This window comes from Eleginops maclovinus, chromosome 1 (assembly GCF_036324505.1).
Source record: "Eleginops maclovinus isolate JMC-PN-2008 ecotype Puerto Natales chromosome 1, JC_Emac_rtc_rv5, whole genome shotgun sequence".
Lineage (NCBI taxonomy): Eukaryota > Metazoa > Chordata > Actinopteri > Perciformes > Eleginopidae > Eleginops > Eleginops maclovinus.
In genome coordinates, this window is record NC_086349.1 from 3,828,279 (window position 1) to 3,850,003 (window position 21,725).

The following is a 21,725-nucleotide window of genomic DNA, read 5'->3' on the forward strand; positions in this document are numbered from 1 at the left end:
CCTATAGTATCTAGTTTATTAGACATACCAAGGTAAGATTACCTACAATAATGTACATGATAGACTTGTTTTGTAAGGCTACTGTTGAGTTCCAAAGAGTCTACTCTAATAAGGTCATTATTACCAATTGTGACTTTACAAATTGTTTTTCTCCTCCATAGAAAATGTTAAATAAAAAAACAAAAATGCACTGGTTTAGGGTGCTACGTGCAAGTGCTCATGTCTGCAGAACAGCTGGGTCATCATTTCCAGCAGCTTCTCCCGTCCCATTTCGGAAGTGGGCGTTGCGGAATTATACATTTTGAGGCTTGATACTGGAAAGTAGAAACGTTTTATTTCATCGCCTCATTTAAATTGTAATTAACATTGAATAAAATACGTTTTCATGAAAACAAAGCCACACTAACGTTTCACCCTTAGTCTTCAACTATTCCTTGTTCAAACAGTCTTTTTGTTGTATGGAGAGGGAAAAGGAAGGGGGTGGGGGGAGGTAAACACAGACTTAGAGAGAGGGAGGGAGAAGGGGGGGCAGATGGTGGAAAAGTTAAAACAGTCGAGCTAAGTTTGCCTCCTCGCTCCGCACCGGCTGCAGAAGTGTACCGTCCAGTTTGCACCGGGACTAGTACATGGACTTTATCTTATCTTTGCAAAATGAGACTTCCGCGCGTGCTTTTGTTTTTAGGTGTTTCTGTCTGCACTCTTTTCACTCTGACTCCCTGTGAGGAGCAGCGAGTCCCCGAAGGTGAGTAAAGTCAGGAATGCTGCCCCAGACAACACTGACATCCATGTTATAAACATGTTTATGTTAAAATGGTGTTTGAGAAAGTCAAAAGTAAAACACCAATGTATATTTCGGTGAGGTAAAATGTGCGTGAGGTCGGTATTGACTTGGACTCCTGAGCTCGTGCGGTCCCGGTGGATGAAAACTCTCACGTTAACTTTACTCCTGGTTATGGCCGTGACTTTAAACGACAGAGAGATTCGGTTAATTTACAACATCTAGCAAGACTTGGCAGTAAGAAGCCTAAACCAGATAGTAAAATGCACAGTTATAGTGTGTATTTCTGTTAGCTACAGAACAGCCTGACCGTTATAAAGCTGAGATTTGTTGATACATGTGCTGCTAGTGGCGCTTTGAAGCATGCCGAAAAGTAAATAACAACTCACAAAAAACATGAACTACGTTATGTTTAAACTAGGTTTTTCCAATTGAAAGGGAAGTATTGGGAATAAATTCACATTCTTTACATGAGAGAGAAAGTTGCACGTAGGAAACCGGCCCGCTGAGGAGGAGGCTCTGCCGCTGACGTGGACGGGCTGCTAGCAGCACCACTATTAATACACTAACTGTAGCCTGCAGCTATGCTACATTAGCATGTGAAGTGTAGGATGATATTGAATGAGGTCTGTTATGAAAACATATTTGAGTCTATAAAGGTTTGAAGACATATGTATATCTTCTGTTTAAAACCCTATATAATACATTACTGTAGAATTTCGTCAGAAAAAGTTGAGCTTATAAATAATAGCTGTTGTTTCCAGCACCTCCTCCCTCTGGAATTGCACACAAATTAAATAGGACATAGTGGGCTACAATAAATCACCTTATAGGAGAAACCACAAGACAAGGACAAAAATGAACAAATGTGCAGACAGTCAGCTCTGAGTGACCCTTGTGGGTGGACCCCTCTAGGGTTTGCTCCCCAGAAAGAAACTGTTATAGCCTACATGTGTTAAAGTGAAATGCATCCATCTGCTGTACTCTGAAGGCATCATTAAGCTAGATCAATGCAGCTCTTTGTGCATCTGGTTAATTATAATGTGCTCAATTTAATCTCAAACACATCGTTTTGAATAGATGTACATATCTCCTCCTGTGTCCCTGCCTCCACACTAACCCACCTCACTCACACACACAATGATTATAACATAGTACATACCTGCTTATGATAATTGATTATTTATACATTTCTTGTTGAACATTCACCCCTAATTTGCATGAAAACATAGAAGATGGAAACTGCATTATTATTCCTTCTTGTATCTGTCTTTAGCGAAGCCTGTGTATATGCTGGTACCACTGGGGTGCTTAGTGCTCCAGGCACAAGAGGAAAAAATAAGCATCCGTTTCACCTTTCTAATTCTGTCTAAAATGTGATGTCTTCTAGAGAACCTCCTAATTGTGACAGTTGCAACCCAAGACACTGATGGCTTCAAGCGTTTCTTGGTGTCGGCTAAACATTTTAACTACACTGTCAAGGTAGGAACCCCCTGTGGCTGCGTCAAGTTCCTTCCATCCTGTCTAACCATGTAAACCCTTTCTATTTGTTCTTTAAAAAAATGATAATGCTATCCCTGTTTTTACATTTGAAACTATCACTCACAAAAATCACCCAGGGTAGTAGGGTGTTTTTATTTTAGTAGCAGAATATTTAAGAATGAATGTCTTTCAATTATTCTTTTAATTGCATTATATGTATGTATGCATGTCATAAGGTTCTTGGGCGGGGTGAGAAATGGAGGGCAGGCGACTACATGTCGGCTACAGGAGGGGGCCAGAAGGTACGACTGCTGAAAAAGGCTCTGCAGGACATGAAGAATGAAGACACAGTCATCCTTTTTACTGACAGGTAAAGTGTCTTTATCACAAACATTCAGATGAAAATGTTTCTGTCAGCTGTGATGGCCAGTAACACCCTGACACTTGAAGTCATTTTTGCTGAAAACTTACAATAACTCCAGATAAGATAACATCTGAAAATGTTCTGTTGTTATGAATAAGGTATACTACAATATGACATCTCACACTCAAAGAAAAAGAGATGTTCAAAGACAAGAAGTATAATTATTACAAAAATGATATGCATTTGTAAGTTTTCATTCTAACTGTAGTTGTTTGCATTCTTTTGCCTCTGATTTTTTTTTCTCTCTCTGAGATTGATATCTTCAAGTATCAATCTGAACACGTCAATCTCAGAAAGAAAATAATTGTAGTGAGATGTGCAGATATCCACAGAAATTGTTCAGACAAGAGCCTTCAGGTATCTACACACAGATTCTTCTCAGACTGCTCTTCAACAAAAAATAGTTCCAGCACATAGCCCATAAAATCACACATTTACATGGTTGTTATTCAGTGATATATATATACAGTATAAATACAGGGCTCGGAGGGTTTCTGTACAAATGTATTCCGTTATACTTACTTTAAAAAAATGTGTCAGTAACCTAATCTGAGTTTTAAAAAATGAACGTAATGTAATCTGATTACTTTTCGCTTTCCTTTTGGATTACCTCAATGTAAAATGCAATGAAAATTAAAACAAAGAGAAAAATCATTTGTTTCTTACTTAAGGGTTTTATGTTTGACGTCAGAACACTGTGACCTTAGAAAAGAAGAAACGAAGATATTTGGATTTTTTTTAAAGGAAAAGCTGGCTTTCATGAAGCATATTCAGGCAGCAGCCTATACACCAACACTGAAACACAAGAGCACACACTACAGTTTAAAAAAGCAGGAATCAAATCTGAGCTGAGAGAAAATGTTACGTTTTAGTTTAATACTCACAGTTAAGCTCACACACACAATTTTATGAACATAGGTTCACCTGCTGAATTAAAACAGAACAAATGAACCAAAGAAGAGAAACCATAAAGCAGATTCAGGCAGTAGGCGTATAGATTCACTCTGAAAGTATTACGTGTGAATCAACAGTAACATTTTTTAAGTAACATTGTAATTCAGCTAGTAATCCCCAATTTTAATGAATGTAAAAGTCATTTCATGGTGTATTTTTTTTATTTGACTGTAAGGGTGTGTGACCTTTTTTTGTATCCTGATTACGAATCCCGTTTCATGTAATCTGTTACTCCACAAGCCTGCTCATCTCACTTCTGGATAGACAACAAATCAGCCTATTTCCCAGGTTCAACTTCAGCCGAATGTAGCCTTAAAAGCACTGTAATAAGAATGTGGGAGGTGAAGTATAAACTCAAATCAACTCAGCAAAAAAAACATTTTCAATAATCGTAACCACTGGTAACCTCCCTGTTTCACACAGCTATGACGTGGTCTTCTCCTCGGGCCCCAAAGAGCTTCTCAAGAAGTTTCAGCAGGCCAAACACAAGGTGGTGTTCTCCTCCGAGAGCCTGATCTGGCCCGACAGACACCTGGAGAACAAATACCCCCACGTCCCAGAGGGCAACCGGTTCCTAGGGTCAGGAGGTAAGTAGACCGGTCCTGTTAGTCTCTCACATTGTCACGTCAGTTTTTTTTTCCTGAATTTATCCTACCAAGAGATTCGTAACCTTTTGAATGCAGGACTTTTACTTGTCACAGAGTATTCCTACACTCTGGTACTTCTACTTTTACTCAAGTACAAGATCTGAGTACTTCTCCACCTCTGGGGGCTTGTGGCTCCAGTAGTTATGGATGAGCAGCCTGAACTTGCCCTTTTTTTAACAGCAGAGGTATAACAGCACATGGTCTACAATACTCACAAAATAAAAACAGAGGGCGCTTGCAGAGGTTGAGACAGTCTGAACCAGCTGCTTTCCGGGGGTTCTGTTTTTATATGCCCTTCTTCTGAATAGAGAGGTTTGTTGTTGTGATGGGGGAGGGGAAGGCAGGTTTATTTTTTGGGGGAGACGGCCAGACTCTTACCGATGTGGGGTAAGGGGAGCTGGAGATAGTGGATGGGTTTATAGGTGGCATAGTGCCAGGGATTTCCCATTTCTATTAATGTGGTTTATAGGATTTCTGTCCATCTTTAGCAATACCTACTTTTGGAAGTTTTGTATCGATTCAGCATCTTAGAAGCAATAAACCTTAATTATAACATGATTTCCCCCCCACACTCCTACGATACGAGTCATAATACAGTTGTTGCAATTGCATTTATTATGGGTTGCTGTAAGCAATGTGCCTATCTTTAAAAGAGAAAAGGTTTTTGCTGAATTCTTAAGGTAACTAAATGAACTAAACTTTGAACCAATAATTCAAAAAATACACAGTGTTCTGGACAACCAATACAGTATTACAGGAAAGTTCATTTGCATTTTGCAGTATCAATACTTGACATTAAGGGACAGATATACTGTATCTTGCTCATACGAAAGTGTATCACTATCGGGCAACCTGACAGAGCACCACCGACTGAACATGATCAGATACCCAAATCATCCCGCATCTCTCTGGTTTATTTTTTTTACATCCTGAACACAAGGCTATGTATGATTTGTAATAGCTTACAAATGATTAACATGTTGCCCATTACAGCCTCCATGGTACCAACGCCATACACATCTGTGTACACGTTGATGTTTACCAGCAGCTAGCTACTGGACAGTTTTAGTGTAGGCAGGATTTGCTCATTTACTTTTATAGCAGAGAGGCAGCAGGCAGCTCTGAGCTGAGCCCATAAAACTGAAGCTGCCAGGAGCCATTAGTCATGGCCATTAGAAACAGTTGACTTCGCTTTTTCCTTGACGTACCTGTATGTAGACACAGTAGTACATTTACAGGAATATGGACATGAACAGGTTTAGACTTCCATCGTTTTTTCTCACGTCCTGTCTGTGTCCTCTGCGTGTTTCTGTCCTCAGGTTTCATTGGCTACCTTCCTAACATCAGAGAGATGGTTGCTGACTGGACGGGACAGGACAGTGACAGTGACCAGCTGTTCTTCACCAACATCTACATCGATCCTGTTAAAAGGGTACTTAACAATGTTATGTATTTTATCATGAACACCAGAATTCTTAAATAAAATGTGCCTCAATTTAAGACCGGGCCTTTATTTGAGGCATGTATTTTATAGTTCCCCTTGTATTTTATCTTATTTTACTATTTCCATATCACTAAATCCAAATTCGAAGGGGGGTTTAAGGCATTAAAGTATAAAAACAGTGTAACTAAAACATCAAGGAATTTGTCCAAATAATTCTACCATACACAATAATTCTGATTTAAAAATATGTGAATAATAGTTCCACAAGAGATTTGTAAAGCGGATATTGAAACTAAACACCTTTTTCTGCAGAAATGTTCACATTCAAAGCCTTTCAGTAGCTCATTAGGCATAGTCGCTAATTTCCTGTTAGGCTTTTAATGTCTAAGAACTGCAGGTTGAGACTAAACAGAAAAGAAGTGACTGGAATGAAGTAGTGATGGGAACAGTTTCAGTGTTTCTTTGGAAGCATGCTGAGAATGACCTGACCTGTCAGCTCAATGCAAGTCAGATCCACCTACATTTTTTTTTTCCTAGCACTGAGTTCTCGGTGCGCACCTTCAGATATGATTTCAACATATACATTAAATCTGTGTTTCCATGTTTCAGAAATCCATAAATATCACAGTGGACAGCAAATGCAGAATGTTCCAGAACCTCCATGGAGCCCTCGGTGAGTGCCCTGTTTTCTTTTACAGGTCTCTGTTGCTATGTTAAATTAAGGCATACACCATGTTTTTATTTGCATTTTAAGAAATGATTTAGTTACAGTGAGATACAGTTGAAACTAAAATACATTAAATACACCCACTGATCCTATATTAAATTATTGATGAGTGATTTTATGCAGTGATTGCTTAATATATGCTACAGATTTTAGGGACCAATGCCAAAAATGTCATTTGAATTCTTTTTGTGAAAATGCCCTCATTCAACTAAGTGTTTATAATACATAAAAAAGGAGATAAAACCCACAAAGGAAGATGCTATACAATGTGCTTATGGTTTCAGACAGTAAACATCACTTGGAATAGCCACATTATTTTTTCTAAATACTGAAGAGTACAGCAGAGACACATTTAAATAACAATACCTATATTCATATTTGATCATTTCTTATTTTATAATTTAACAACAATATCATAATCTTCAACCTAATATCATAAAACAGAATAATATTGATGTTATATTGTATTTATTAGGATGACTTCATGATGTATTGAGCTGGGGGGTGCATTATATCCCAGTCACAGTAAGGTGTAATGACTATTCTCTCAATGCTTTGGTAAATACATCACTCTTCACCTTGTTATAGAACGTTTCTTTTCTGGCTCCTAGTTGTGTTTCTTCCTCCGTCTGATCTTTAAAGCCCTGCTGAATGCAAACACAATACCTCATAATATATCTTCTTATCAACCTGATTTATTATACCTAAGGGGTCCAGAGCTGAGGGGTTGCAGTCGTTAAGGTAAGGCTGCAGGTTTGGGCATGAGCTGAGCCCTCCTCAATGTGTGCAGCATTTTTTCTCTCTCTGAGGGAGGAAGGAATGTGTGTGCTCACTGAGAGACGGATGTGACAGCATCAATATTATACGGGCCCGGCTCCCAAAAATCCCCTCTGTGTGTGAATTCTTCTGTTAACCGCTGGTCACTCTGTCTCTTTCTGAAGACTAAGACATTTGACACACACAGAGAGAGATCTATGATTAAATATGTGATGAGAGAGGTGCGTTTTAAATATAGTGGCAGTACTACTTTATACGTGACTCCCTTCTCTAATTACATAAACACAGATCAATCATCGTGAAGCCAACATGGCCTTGCAGCCACACATGTAATGACACAGCATTATGTAATAAGAGAGAAAAAGTATACATTTTCACTTCATTACGGAGAGAAAAAAAAATATTTAAGACATAGGTTCATCCTTTAACAGAAGATGGCGATGATTGTTTGACTTTAATAACATCAGGCATTTAGAAAAGAACATGTTGTCCATTTTAAAGTGAAATGAACCAATTAGGTGCTTCTTAAGAGCAAAATGAAGGCTGAATCTAAATTGGTGCTTGTGTAAATAATTGTATCATAAACACATTAGTTATTCACATACAAGTGGTGCTGACATGGTATAAAAGAACAGACTAAACACAAACATCACTGTGAAATGGATTGAAACACAATCATCATTTTACCTTCATTATCTTGTTTTCATAATCCAAATTATTTCTGAAAATAAAACATATAATCGTCCAGACTTACTGTTGCGATTGAAAATGTGTTGCCTCTTAATTACAGAACTCGCTGACCTTGTTTTTTTGTACATAATTACGTACTTACTACAGTGTGATCTTTGCCTATGAAATGCAGAATGAAGAACTTTGGAATTTACTGTTCCGTATTTCTTCTTTTGGATCTTTAAAATGTGAAAAGACCTGATAGCTTAAAGACAGTGTGTGTGTGTGTGTGTGTGTGTGTGTGTGTGTGTGTGTGTGTGTGTGTGTGTGTGTGTGTGTGTGTGTGTGTGTGTGTGTGTGCGCGCGCGCATGTTTTCAGATGAGGTGGTGCTGAAGTTTGAGGATGAACGTGTACGTGCCAGAAATGTGCTGTATGACACCCTGCCTGTCGTCATCCATGGGAACGGACCCACCAAGGTACTGACCGCAGACTGTAAATATTGACCTGATTTATACCGCTGCCCAGAGAGCTAAACGCCCAGAGGAACCGCTGGAGTGTCTTCAGCCAGCAGAGTCTGAAATATGACTCTTCCTCATTAGTCAGAAGTACTATATTTTGGTCTGAAAATACTCCATTACAAGTCAATTCTGAATTCAAAATGCTAGTAGAAGATCAGGGTATCAAAAGTAAAAGTACAAATGATGCACTATGACTCTTTTTAAAGTATTATATTATAGAATATTATATTATTGTGTTTGTATCGCCTACAAATACATGTAAGAGCTTTCAAATGTTGTATTTTTTCAATGTTTAGCCAATCAAAAATAAATAAATGGTGCAGTACAACTAATAATAAAAAGCGTCAGGTGTTTTTAAAGGGACTGAGAAGCTAGTAACTACAAGTTTGAAAGAAATGTAGTGGAGAAAAAGTACAAAATACTCAAGTAAAGAACAAGTATTAACTTGCAAATTAGATTTTTTGCACTGCGTGCTGCTTGTCGCTGTACGGTGAAGTACATTACTTATTTGACCATCTATGTTTCTTGTACCGTATTTTCCGGACTATAGGGCGCACTGGATTATAAGGCGCACTGTCAATGAATGGTCTATTTTTGAAATGTTTTCATATATAAGGCGCACCGGACTATAAGGCGCATTAAGCGAAATGTTGTTACCTCCAGCGTTGTTATGCTCTATACCGTAGTGAAGAGCAGCTGGGTATGTGACACTCTGAGGAAAGAGGAGGGGGAAACAGCGGAGCTGGAGTAATCCTTTTTTATTGTCTTCGCCGACAACGCAGCCAACCTGGCAACATCTTCACTTTCCCAAAACTACTTCTTCCGCACACACACGCCCACCCCGCATGTCGCTCTCCTACACACTCCTTTTCTACATGCCGTAAAACGGATACATATTATATAATTATTAATTATATAACAGAAACAAAACAGTCAGATAAGTCAGTAATAAGTTCAGTTATAACACGTAAAATACGTATCATTGATTCATTAATGTTGAATTCTCTCCCAGCTGCTCTATTCCCATGTTCTACTGCGTGACTGATAGCCTCGAGTTTGAAGTCCGCGTCGTAAGCGTGTCTCTTGACGGGTGCCATTTGGTGCAACTCCACGACGCTCCTGACTACGGTAGCCGTAATGCTGCAAGCGGTGCGGATTTGTAATTTACCAAAGTCGTACTAAAACATTTTGACAGAGCGCCGTGAGAGCTGTGTACCACACAAAATCATTTCGAGGTCAGTAAGCACAACCAGAATTACCGTAATCCATATATAAGGCGCACTGGATTATAAGACGCACTATTGTTTTTTGAGAAAATGTAAGGCTTTTAAGTGCGCCTTATAGTCCGGAAAATACGGTAGTTGTTTAACTTCCTCACTACAGTTTATTATTATGATTGTTTATTTTATTATTATGTTGCTGTGTTTATTGTATATTTGTAACTCTAACACAACGATTTCCCTAATAAATACATATGTATACAAATAAATAAATACAGTCTTATCTTATCTTACAAAATAGTGCTTAAGTACAATACTTGTATAAATGTATTTAGTGGATTTAACCACAGCAGGATTGAAAGTCTTCACTTCATCCAGAGGAAAGAATGATGAGTTCATTCTGCAGTCTGTCAGTAACAAACGTTCCGCAGGAGATAAACACACTTCTATTAATGTTGTTCTAAAACTGACTTCTTACAAATGAAATCTTATAGCACATTTTCCCTGCTATCCCTCCTTCACCCCCCCCCCACTTGTCTCTACATATAGCAGTAGGAATGTTCTTCTGTGCCTACACACACAGAGCAGTTCTTTGTCTACAGCCCTTTTATTTGAATCTGTCTGGTCTTGTAGTGTCCGGAGCTTGCTGAATTAGCAAACCAAAAAAAGGCTTAATAGCAAGTATCATCTGTTGCACACAGATCAGATCTCTGTTTGATCTGAATGACTCTTGCCAAGAATAACAACCAAAAATCAGTTATACTCGGATGAAAAGGACTTTCTTTTTCTTCTAATACATACTGGATGTTTGATAGAGATGTGATTTCTCTTCCAGCTCCAAATCAACTACCTGGGGAACTACATCCCCAACATATGGACGTTTGAGACAGGATGCACAGCGTGTCATGAAGGGCTCCTCCCCCTGGAAGTTCTTCAGGTCTACAGGCTTCTTCATTATATCTCCATAACTACATTGAATCGGTTTGTTTGTGGTCAGTTGACGTATTAAGCCCTTTCTCTATTTGTTTTTTCCCAACAGGAGAGCGAGTACCCACTGGTGCTTATCGGCATCTTCATTCAGAAGCCCACCCCTTTTGTGACGGTGTTCTTTGAACGCCTCCTGAAGCTCCAGTACCCCAAGAACAGACTCAAACTCTTCATCCACAACCAGGTAACAGGAAGTCATATAAATCATCAACCTAACCCTGACTTCCTGCTCAATACAGAAACGAACGTAATTACATAGCTCTTCTGAAGCTAACTCTCAAGTCCGTTATTTAGCTGTCAGAGTCAGCAATGTCTCATGCTCTGCACTCCCTTTTATATCTGTTTTATTTCCAGGAAGCTCATCATGAGCGTCAGGTCAGCCTTTTCCTGAAGGATCATGGGAGCCTTTATCAGGATGTCAGGGTGGTCGGGCCTGAAGAGAAGATGGAAACCGATGCCTCCCGCAACCTGGCCTTGTGAGTTCCACACATTTAGGGTTCCGCTGTATGACACATCTTGAGTATTTCAATCATTTGTGATCTCCTAAGAATTCATGGGTTGCTATCGAAATGTCCACAAAAATCAGGTCAAATCATATCTTTTCCTAAACACAAGTTCATAGGGATCAGGAGAGATGTGAAGGAAAATTCAGAGTTAGGAAAAGGAGCTACGATGCTAAGATAATCCAACTACATTTAGACTGAGCAACCTTATATGATGCGCCAGCAGAGGTTATTGATGTGAAGGACATGAAACCCAATTCATATGATTGTATGAAAATATTCCAAATAAATAGAACCTTTATGCATTATATGTATTACCTGTTAGGCTATCACTGTCCGTATCACCATTCAAACATGTTTGAAAAAGTTTAAGTAACCCCCACACAAGTGTTCACTGAGTTGGACTATATTTCAGTTATTAGCATAACGTTCATATTTTGGCTTTTGGTTTAATATAGTGTTGAACGTTTAAAACAAATAAGCACATGAAGATACGGCCTAAGTTGTAAATTGCTTAATAAGCACAGTAATTGATATGATCTGTGTGTCGCAAGGCATTGTGGGACAGCATTTTCTCCTTTCCTTTCCTTTCCTGAAGGTCCAGTGTTTCCTAAGTTAAAGGAGGTTATAAAGGGGGTATTGAAGCTCCGTTCCTATCATCTAGGGAATGCAAACAGCTTTTCTTATCATAGCTGACACTCAGAGATATCCGGGTCATTTCCCTCCATTAGGAACCGTCCTAGGCCAAATCGACAAATCAACCGCATCCCTGCTTCCAAGATGAACCTCCCCACCTCACAGAAAGTGTGTGTGTGTTTGATATGTTCCTGGTTTACTGTGCAGACTTGTAGTGTTTTTATCTTAAAGGAACAGTTGAAAAAGCTCCCCGAGAAACAGTCTGCAGTCATTCCCTGACCGCTCCCTGCCAGACAGAACATCATATTTCATTTTGAATCAGAACATTGCACATTGTTTTTTCCAGATGAGATTGTTAGTACTACTGAGCATTTATTGAAAACCATTTCCATTAGCTGTGTTGTTCTCTATGTATTTATCTTTTTTTTCATATATCTTTCTTTCAAAAATGTTTTCCATTATTTGGTATTATTTAATTTCACTATATTTGGAGCTTTTTGGTGTCATGTAGAAATCTTCAATGTAATGTAATTAAATGCCCACTCATCCATAGTCACAACAACATTGGACAAATAAAGCTACCGCTGAGCTGTGTTTGCTTTCTGGTGCAGCATGTTGTTGGAGACCATGCAGGAACATGTGATGCACGCTCACACACCGTATGTATCTCCTTCCTTTCAGCGATGTGTGCCGGAAAGACGAGGACTGTGACTATTTCTTCAGCGTGGACATTGAAGTGGTCTTAAAGAACGAAAACACACTCAAAGTTCTCATTGAACAAAACCTGCAAGTATACTTTATTTATATTCAAATGTAAACATTTATCCTGGGCTGATGTCTTCTGATGGCTGTGGGTCACATCTCTTGTTGTTTGCATGAGTTATGTTTCTATGTTTCTCAATTTATAAATGTAGTAACACTTTGTTGTTCTTTAGTCCCTTTGTGGCCCCGATGATAACTCGCGCTGGCCGACTGTGGAGCAACTTCTGGGGGGCCCTCAGTGCAGAGGGCTACTACGCCAGGTCTGAGGACTACGTGGACATCGTTCAAGGACGCAGAGTGTAAGATGCTTTAATATTTCTTTGATTGTAAAATTAAATGATGGTGTGAAGAAAAGACTGAAAAGCTGACAAATAGAAGTGCAGACAACTTCCCGGAACACTGCAGCTCATCAGCAAATCAAATAAGAGCAATCCATAGAATTACCAATTATCTTTCTCAAGGATTATAAATAGAGAGAGAGAGAGAGAGAGAGATACCTTATTTATCCCAAATTCGTTACAGTTTTGTCACAACAGCAGTGTTGTCAAGCATTACACAGTTACATATTACATATAACATATAAAATGTGGTTCTTATTAATAGGCATTGAGGTATTAACAGTTCACATACTTATTTGCTTAATATATCTAATTGCTTCTTCCATTTTTGTTTTTGTTTTCAACACTTGTTTGCATTTCAAATTAAAGGCCCAAACAGGGGGTGTTTTTCTTTAAGGCTCTGTTAAAGTGCTGCAATAGAAATGGACCTAAAGCTATAAAAAGACATCAGGTAAACACAGGAAATGTTGTGGTTGCACCAACAACAAGGGAAAACAGCAAAGTTACTAAAAGACAAAATAATATATTTGTATAAAGGCTGTCTCCTACAGGCCTGGGTCTCTCTCCCTCAGTTAAGCACAATCTGCTCCCGCTGTCAGACCTCGTGTTGGTGTGTACTTTGTCTCAGATGTTCTTGTTTCCAGGGGTGTGTGGAATGTCCCGTATGTGTCGAATGTGTACCTGGTGAAGGCTGGTGTCCTGCGGTCTGAGCTCACCGAGTACGATCTGTTCAACTCTGACATCTTAGACCCCGACATGGCCTTCTGCCACAACATCCGCAACAAGGTCAGTGAGAGTGGATTCTTCATAAACTAACAACAGTAGTAGTACATATATGCAAGAACTGCGGCGTATGATCAATTCTAAGATCTAATTAGATGTAAAATATGCGCTTCTGTCTCTCAGGGAGTCTTCATGCATGTGACCAACATGCACACTTTCGGTCGCATCGTGTCAACAGAGACCTACCAGACCAGCCATCTCCATAACGACCTGTGGCAGATCTTTGAAAACCCAGTGGTGAGACTCTTAATATTATAAGTAGTGATGGGGGGGCTCCCCACTCTGTTGGATCTGGGTTATTGAAATGGCATTAGATCATTGTGTGTATAAAACAGGGGTGTCCAAACTAAAGCCTGGGGGCCAACTGTGACACGTTGTCCGTTTTAAATCGGGCCGCAGCTAATTCTAAAAATAAATGGAATATGGCCCACACCTGAAATGTGGGCTTTTCTTATACAGTATTGTACTTCTTAAATACTGTATAAGAAAAGCCCAATAAATTATTTCTAAAACAAGCTTGAAATATACCCTCCATATCTCCCCTTATTATAAGCAGTCTGAAGCTTCTGTTGTAAGTGATGGGCTGCCAACACTGTACCAAAATGAAACCCTACGGAGAGCTGAGATGTAGGCTGTTTTTTAAAAACATATTCAAGTATCAAGAATAATTTTTCTACATTTAATTGATTTTGTTAACTTATAACTTAACTTATGAGGCAAAATAAGATCAACTTTATTGATCCAAAATTGGGAATGTTTTTTGTTGCAGCAGCATGTAAAACAAAGTATTGCACATAATGAGAAATGAAGAGAGTAGACAATAAACAATTATACGATACAAACATCTCAAAATAGAAAATAAATCATATCTAAAAAAGTAGAGTTGCCCTTGAAGATAAGAATGTGTTACTATCTGACAAATAAAACACTATTGAAGGGCCAAACAAATAGCTTTCCTCTAGTTAGGGGCCCAGCACTCTGTATATTTGCTGTATGTGGCCCTCAGTGAAAACAGTGTGCACCCCCTGGTATAAAACATTGTAGAAACACCTCCTCACTTTAGTGCAGGGCTGCTGAGAGAAAAGATATGCTGAATTCTCCTCACAGTAATAAGAAAGAGCTACAATTACCTCTACCCACAATGCCCTCCTCAAACACTGAATCAGCCAATAGCAGGCCTAGAAAGGTTCAACCAAACAAATAAGATATTGAAGTGAGTTTGGCAATATCTGAATGGCTACTCATCTTAAAAGGATACAATTAATATGTTAATATGTTAACTACATAGATATTAAATGTTTCACAATCATAAAGTGAGGTTTATCGGTAAAACAAAAAAGTAATTTCAAACCTTGTCTACTCCACAAGCATGTTCAAGATGCATTTATAGAAATAAAAACCAAGAAAAAGAGGACTTACCTTACTTTTATTCCCTGCAAAGATGACTCAGTTGTTACATAACATTGTACCAAAGCTTTTAACCCAGAATGAAATCAGCAGTGCTCCGATTTCACTTCCACATGGTTCTGCACTCCTGCTTATTAAGCATCTTTGCATCACAACAGAGTGAAAGGTTCATATCGCAGTCCATCATGTTTTTATTTCATTGTGGGAAGACAAAGTAATGGTTGCCTTTAAGTATTCTATCAGTGTGCGGCCCTAGCTGCTTGTTGCAGTGGTTCAGTTTCTGCTCTGTGTTTGTTTCCTTCAGGACTGGCAGGAGCGCTACATCCATCAGAACTACACCTACATCATGAGAGACAAGCTGATCGAGACTGTGAGTGCAACAGCATCACACGGTTACATATCGTATAGTACAGCAGTGTGGAAGATGTCCTGTGGTAACCAGTGTCCTCTGTCCCTCAGCCCTGTCCTGATGTGTACTGGTTCCCTATTTTCTCCGATGTCGCCTGTGATCACATTGTTGAAGAAATGGAGCATTTTGGGAAGTGGTCCGGAGGAGACAACACGGTACATTATGAAAGGGTGTTTGTTTTGCATCAGTGCAGTGATTCTAAAAAAATTCAAATAAATGCTTAACATTGTCATATATGTTCATAAAATACCTCCTTTGAGCGTCCTGTAGACAACAGTTTTATACAATATGAAATAAGGTCATTTATTATGTGGAAATTACTTTAATTAATAATGAATAATAGAAAGAAAAATAATTACAAGTTAAACCAATTCATTATGAATGACTTATTGAAATGGTTAATTAATGTAATTCATATTCTAAAATGAATGTAATATTAAAGCTCTGCATAGTGTCTTGGTTAGGTCTTATTGTATATAGAGATAACATATTTAGAAAGCATTCTGTCATGTGTGTCTGCTGTAGGTCATGTGTGTCTGCTGTAGGTCATGTGTGTCTGCTGTAGGTCATGTGTGTCTGCTGTAGGTCATGTGTGTCTGCTGTAGGTCATGTGCTGGCTCCGATTTTAATTTTTTATATTTCAATTTTCCTTGTCTGTCAGGACAAGAGAATCCAAGGCGGCTATGAGAACGTGCCCACGATAGATATCCACATGAACCAAATCAACTTTGAAAAGGAGTGGCACAAATTCCTGCTGGAGTACATTGCACCCATCACAGAGAAAATGTATCCTGGATACTACACCAAGGTACGGCCTGGACACACCATCATGTCATTATGTCAAAATATGGCTTACAATAAGTGCAAAAACCATAAATATTCAAACTCTGAACAACGAGGAAAGCCAGATATATTCACTTACAACACGATCATACCATAATAAGTGCTGGTGAATTAGTTACAAGGCCTAAATGAACTCAAATAGTGCTTTTTTATTTTATTTTCACTATCACTGCATTCCAAACTCCTGCATGGATAATTGTACTTCAGTAAAAGTATTTAAGTATGATTAGGGGAAAGTATTGGAGTAAAAGTGATCATTGTGGAAAACAATATAAACTCTAAAATATTTTTAAAATACTTTTTAATGTTTTGCACCAAAATAAATAAAAACCAGTTCATTCCTTGATTTCCTACCAAACCACTCACTGTTTTTGGTACTTCATTATAATGTATAGTGTAATCCACATCAAAACATCATATTTTAAAAGTTCTTCAAATGTTCTTCGAATCTATAAAGTAACTAAAGCTGAAGATTAACTACAGAAGTAAAACATGTCATTGTTGCCTTTGAATTGTAGCAGAGGAACAGTAGAAAGTGGCACAGAAAAGAAGTAAAGTACAAGTACCTCAAATGTGTTCTTAAGTACAGTGATTGACTAAATGGACTTAGTAACTTTAGACCACTGGTTGTCACACATTTTAAGAATGTAACTGTCTGTATGTTTTTTTTAACATGATGATGTCTGATGTCATTTACTTTGTTGCAGCTTTTAGAGTGGACTACATTTCATTTCCCAGAGTGCACCTGTCAGTCCACAAGAGTAGCACAGTGTGACGATTCATTTTGTCCCTCCAAGGTTTTAAGAGCTGTTTATTTTGGCCAATGACAACCCTTAGTATTTAAACCATAAAGTCTCTGATAAACACACTGATATCCTGCTGTCAGTTACACACACTTGCAGAGATATAGCCTACATTACCCAGGAGTCTTAAAAAGGAACTTCTAAAGTAAAAAGTGCAAGTTGTGGTGTTTTAAAAGCAGACTGGTGGTGTTTTAAAAGCAGACTGGTGGTGTTTTAAAAGCAGACTGGTGGTGTTTTAAAAGCAGGCTGGTGGTGTTTTAAAAGCAGCCTCACATAAACTTTGGAAAACATGTTTTGCATACAACAAGGCCTGTGGATTTTGTCCTCCTCTTACATTGACGGTGTCTCAGGAAGGAATCTCTGTGATGATAGATGATAAGAAAGAGAGGTCATTACCTTAATCCTAACATGGCTTTAAATGATCATAACAAAAGCAAAGATCATTTAGAAACAAAGCGCATTGGGTAGCATACTGTAACACAATGTGCTACTTTTTAAGGTTTAACATTCAATTCATTATCTGCTACACATGATGGACTCAGTGGAAGGAGATAATCATTTTAGAATGTATTATTGTTGAAAGAGAAAACCATGAAGCAGATTCAGGCAGTAGGCGTGTAGATTCACTCTGAAAGTCTTAGCCTACAGAACAGAACAGCTGACAGAGAGAGAACATCTGATCCTTAACAACAAACACTAGATGCTCTGGTTAGAAAACATTGTAATCCTGCTAGTAATCCTGTATTTATAGAAAGACAGTAATCTGATTAATTTTCTTTAATGAATGAATAAGGGAATACAGTTAGCTTTCTTTTATTGAATCCCTCAAGCTTGATTACTAGTAATGTTGGTCAATCGTACATGAAGTACAAAAAATGGCAAACATTTTAGGACACAATCATCCCCTGTTCAACCCTGCTGTCGTGTTCGTTGGGGTAGGGTGTGCTGCTGCTGCCTAACGTGTCCTCTCTCATCAGTGCGCCACCCCTCTGAACTTCGTGGTGAGGTACAAACCCGACGAGCAGCCGAAGCTCGAGCCTCACCACGACGCCTCCACATTCACTATTAACATAGCTCTGAACAGCAAAGACGTAGACTACCAGGTAAATGTGGAGCAGCTGGAGGCAGCTCCAGGATGTGACGATGGGGGGTGGTCTTCTCTCTCTTTCTCTCTCTCTGCTTCCTCTCTGCTCCCTGTCTGGAGGTGAATGCTGGAGCAGGAGCACCTGACGCTTTCTCTTTTCCTGAGCAGGAGCTGCCGGGGCGTCCAAAGGAGGCGTGTCCACGGCAGAGCTTGCATGACTCCTCTCTGTCTGTGTGTTGCAGGCTCAGTTTGAGTTGGCCTTTGTAGTTAGATATAAGCCAGACGAGCAGCCGTTTCTGAGACCGCACCACGACGCCTCCACATTCACTATAAACATTGCACTCAACCAAGTGGGCCTGGACTACCAGGTGAGTGGTCAGAGGTTGGTAGAAGTGTGACGTTTGGTAGATCAAAATGATTACACCCCAAAACAGAAGAGGGTGTCCCCTGTACAACCTTAATGACAAACATAAGCAGGTAGCGTTGGGAGGGCAACTTAAACATTCACTCCATTATGAATATTCATTTCCTGTAAGAACAATCACCTAATCTGAGAAAAAACAGAAACTTCATGTATTCTGATTACTTTCTCTTACTTTGGGTTACCTGAATGTCAAAGCCAAAGCAAATGAATACAAATGAAAAGAAATATCAATATATATTTTTTAATTCAAGTGCATTATCTAAGACAACAAACCTTAAAAATGAAGAAACCAAGATATTTAGGATCAGAAAGGATGTGTGCCCCCCAGGCCTGCACATAGTGAGCAGCACAGAGGGTGCCATCATGGTTCATCTCGTAGTAAATGGAATGCCATCTTATCTCTGGCATGTACACACACGTCTGCGGTGTTTCAAACTCTCCGTGTCTGTCAGTCTGTTTTTGTTGCATGAAGCTGGGGGCCTTGTTTTTATCGTCGCATCCGTGGTGTTTCCTATAATACTCTTCAACCTGGACTAAACCCTCAGATATTAGCCCATATTGTCATCATGCTATGTGGAGTCAGATAAAATGCTAGTTAGTTATTAACTGATGATAAATATACATATAGGCCTTTGAGGATTGAACCTAACATTTCTTACAGTGACATTTTTTAAGTACAGTTTGATTATTTAGAGAACAAATAAAAGTACACATACATTGAGCTGGTATTAATGAAAGAGGATTAGGGCCAACATTAAATTGAATTTATTTAGATCCAACCAAGAGTGTTTTCATTTTTGTTCTGAGTTAAAAGGCAGAATTCTGAGAACATAAAATCTAACTTGTTCTGACTTTTTTTTCTCAGATTTCTGACTTTAATCTCAGAATTTATAAAAAGAAAGAACTTCAGAATTTAAATAACGTTGGCCCTTATCCTTTTTCTAAGGGTACAGTTTCTTGTGACAGTTTGCACAGCATCAGTGCAACCATGCTCAGCTCAGAACACATTCATGTTGTTATTTACTTATTATTTGTAATTGTTTGTTTAGCTATCCTAAACTAAATAAGTGACACTTAGTTCTTGCACTTTCGTACAAGTTTACTTGCTTGTGAAATGCTGAATGATAGACCCCCCCCCCCCCCCCCCCCGTTGTGTTTGAGCTGCAGAGGATAACATGTGTGTTGTTGTGCTGCAGGGTGGAGGGTGCAGGTTCCTCCGCTACGACTGCTCCATCCAGGCCCCTCGTAAAGGCTGGACCCTGATGCACCCGGGTCGCCTCACGCACTACCACGAAGGCCTGCCCACCACCGGGGGGGTGCGCTACATCGCTGTGTCCTTTGTGGACCCCTGAACTCATCACTGGCTCCAAAGCCAACAGGACCCTCGGCTGACCGCATCCGAACGCATCACGGCTGCTCTCTACTCCTCCGCTCTTCTCGTCTGCTTGTTTTCATGTCTTAATAATGTTGTTTCTGCGTTACTCCAAGACTCTCATACAGTGTTCCTCACAGAACCCGTGCTCTGTGAGGAACACTCAGCTGCATAATGGAACATGTTAGCGCCACATTAGAAGACAGGTGGCTCCAAAGTAACACTTCACCAAAGCTTCTCAGTAATATTAGCAGGAGTGATATCACCCGCAGAACCTGCACAGAGTAAGTGATGCATCCGGGGCATCCCCCAAATTGAGATTTAGAGTCATTTAAAGTGCTGATTTAGTTTTTTGTGCAGGAACAGAAGTCGAAATTCATTTGATTTTCTTTTACATGTATGTCTCACGCAATTGTGTCATCGTTTCACATACCACCTGCCTTGAGAAAGTGCCTGGTGAATTTAAGGGAAATAGAGCGTGGAAAGTCCTGGCATTAGGTTTTCTAAAAGGTGAAAAAAAGGATTGTAAAACACTGTTAGAAAACAGTGATCCAACAGCGTTGTGTAGCCTGCTGTAGGATAAAGTCACTGAATTTGTATCATCCTTCACCTGAAAATGAGATAAAATGTGATTTAATTCAAACCAAAGACGGTATAAAGAATGAACAATGTTCAGCCAGGTGTGCCGTTAGCAGGAAGTAGCTCTTGTGCTAGCGGAACACCTGGTGTTTCACACTCCAACCTCTCACCTCATAACTCCAGTTTTCTTATTCTCTAAAGAAGTACATGTGTGTTACTTTAGTCCCAGTTCTGAATTCGTGTGTGGACCAATGTTCATTTAGAAGCACTGTGGTGCAGCGTCTGCTGGTCTGCAGTGTGTAGTGGTTCAGGCCTCGGTCACATGGACTCCTCAGGAAATTACCCGCTCGAATATCTTACCGATGCTTGTGGAGAGTATTGTTACATTTACACTAACTGTGCCAAAGTAGTTATTTTCTAACTCTTTCTTGAACTGAGACACTTCCAAACCCCGCTAAAGCCTCTCTTTTATTTATTTTGTGTATATATTAATTGATAAAGGCCACACTCCCTTAATTGTTCTGCAATATAACTGCATTTTGGGAGAGATACTGAAGTCCTTCTCTGGTGCACTCAGTGATATTGGTCAGCTGAGTTAAAGGGTTATATCCACACCATTGTCATTTCTTGTTACCAGCCATCACTGAGCTACGACTACAACTTGAATAAATCTGTGAACCAAACAGTGTGAACGACTGTCCCTCGCCATGTCAGAAGAGGAGGGCCAAAGCTGACGAGAAGCAGATTTATTTATGTCCAAATCCAGCAGTTCAGTTTGATAACACCTATCGGTACCAGCATCATATTCAGCTAACATGAGCCTGTTTGAGTAAGAGTTTCATCAGATTGAATGAACCGTCATTCATTGGTGCAACACTTAACCGTCCCCTAGATACAATTAGAGCTGTATCTCTATTTGAAGCATTTTTAATCCAAAAATAATTATTTGTTAAGACGTATTATTGCTGTTTTGTCCGGTAGCATGCATTATGTGATGAGCCTTCAGGGCTGAGAACAAAACATCTATATAGATGGTTTTAGAAACAGTATCTGATGTGGTTGATTATTGTCAGTCTTCACCAACTCCTGAGGGAATTAAGTCACTTTAGCTGTAACAAATGCAGCATTACATTCTAAAGGTTCTTTAATATGAC

General features: G+C 39.2%; 1 protein-coding gene across 2 annotated transcripts; it reads left to right on the plus strand.

Moving 5' to 3' along the window:
- The first annotated feature begins 543 nt into the window (after nt 1-543).
- On the plus strand, nt 544-21,254 carry plod1a (procollagen-lysine, 2-oxoglutarate 5-dioxygenase 1a). Of its 2 annotated transcripts, none has more exons than XM_063886704.1 (19): nt 544-742; nt 2,169-2,260; nt 2,497-2,630; nt 4,062-4,225; nt 5,605-5,717; nt 6,339-6,402; nt 8,282-8,379; nt 10,477-10,578; nt 10,681-10,812; nt 10,983-11,104; nt 12,449-12,553; nt 12,703-12,828; nt 13,512-13,653; nt 13,774-13,887; nt 15,362-15,427; nt 15,517-15,621; nt 16,128-16,274; nt 18,090-18,215; nt 19,817-21,254. In XM_063886704.1, exons 1-19 carry the CDS (start codon nt 652-654, stop codon nt 19,970-19,972), a joined length of 2,199 nt encoding a protein of 732 aa, XP_063742774.1. In that variant the 5' UTR covers nt 544-651; the 3' UTR covers nt 19,973-21,254. The 2 variants fall into 2 exon arrangements, with proteins under 2 accessions (XP_063742774.1, XP_063742767.1); XM_063886697.1 differs by lacking the exon at nt 18,090-18,215 and adding an exon at nt 18,439-18,564.
- The last annotated feature ends 471 nt before the right edge of the window (nt 21,255-21,725 follow it).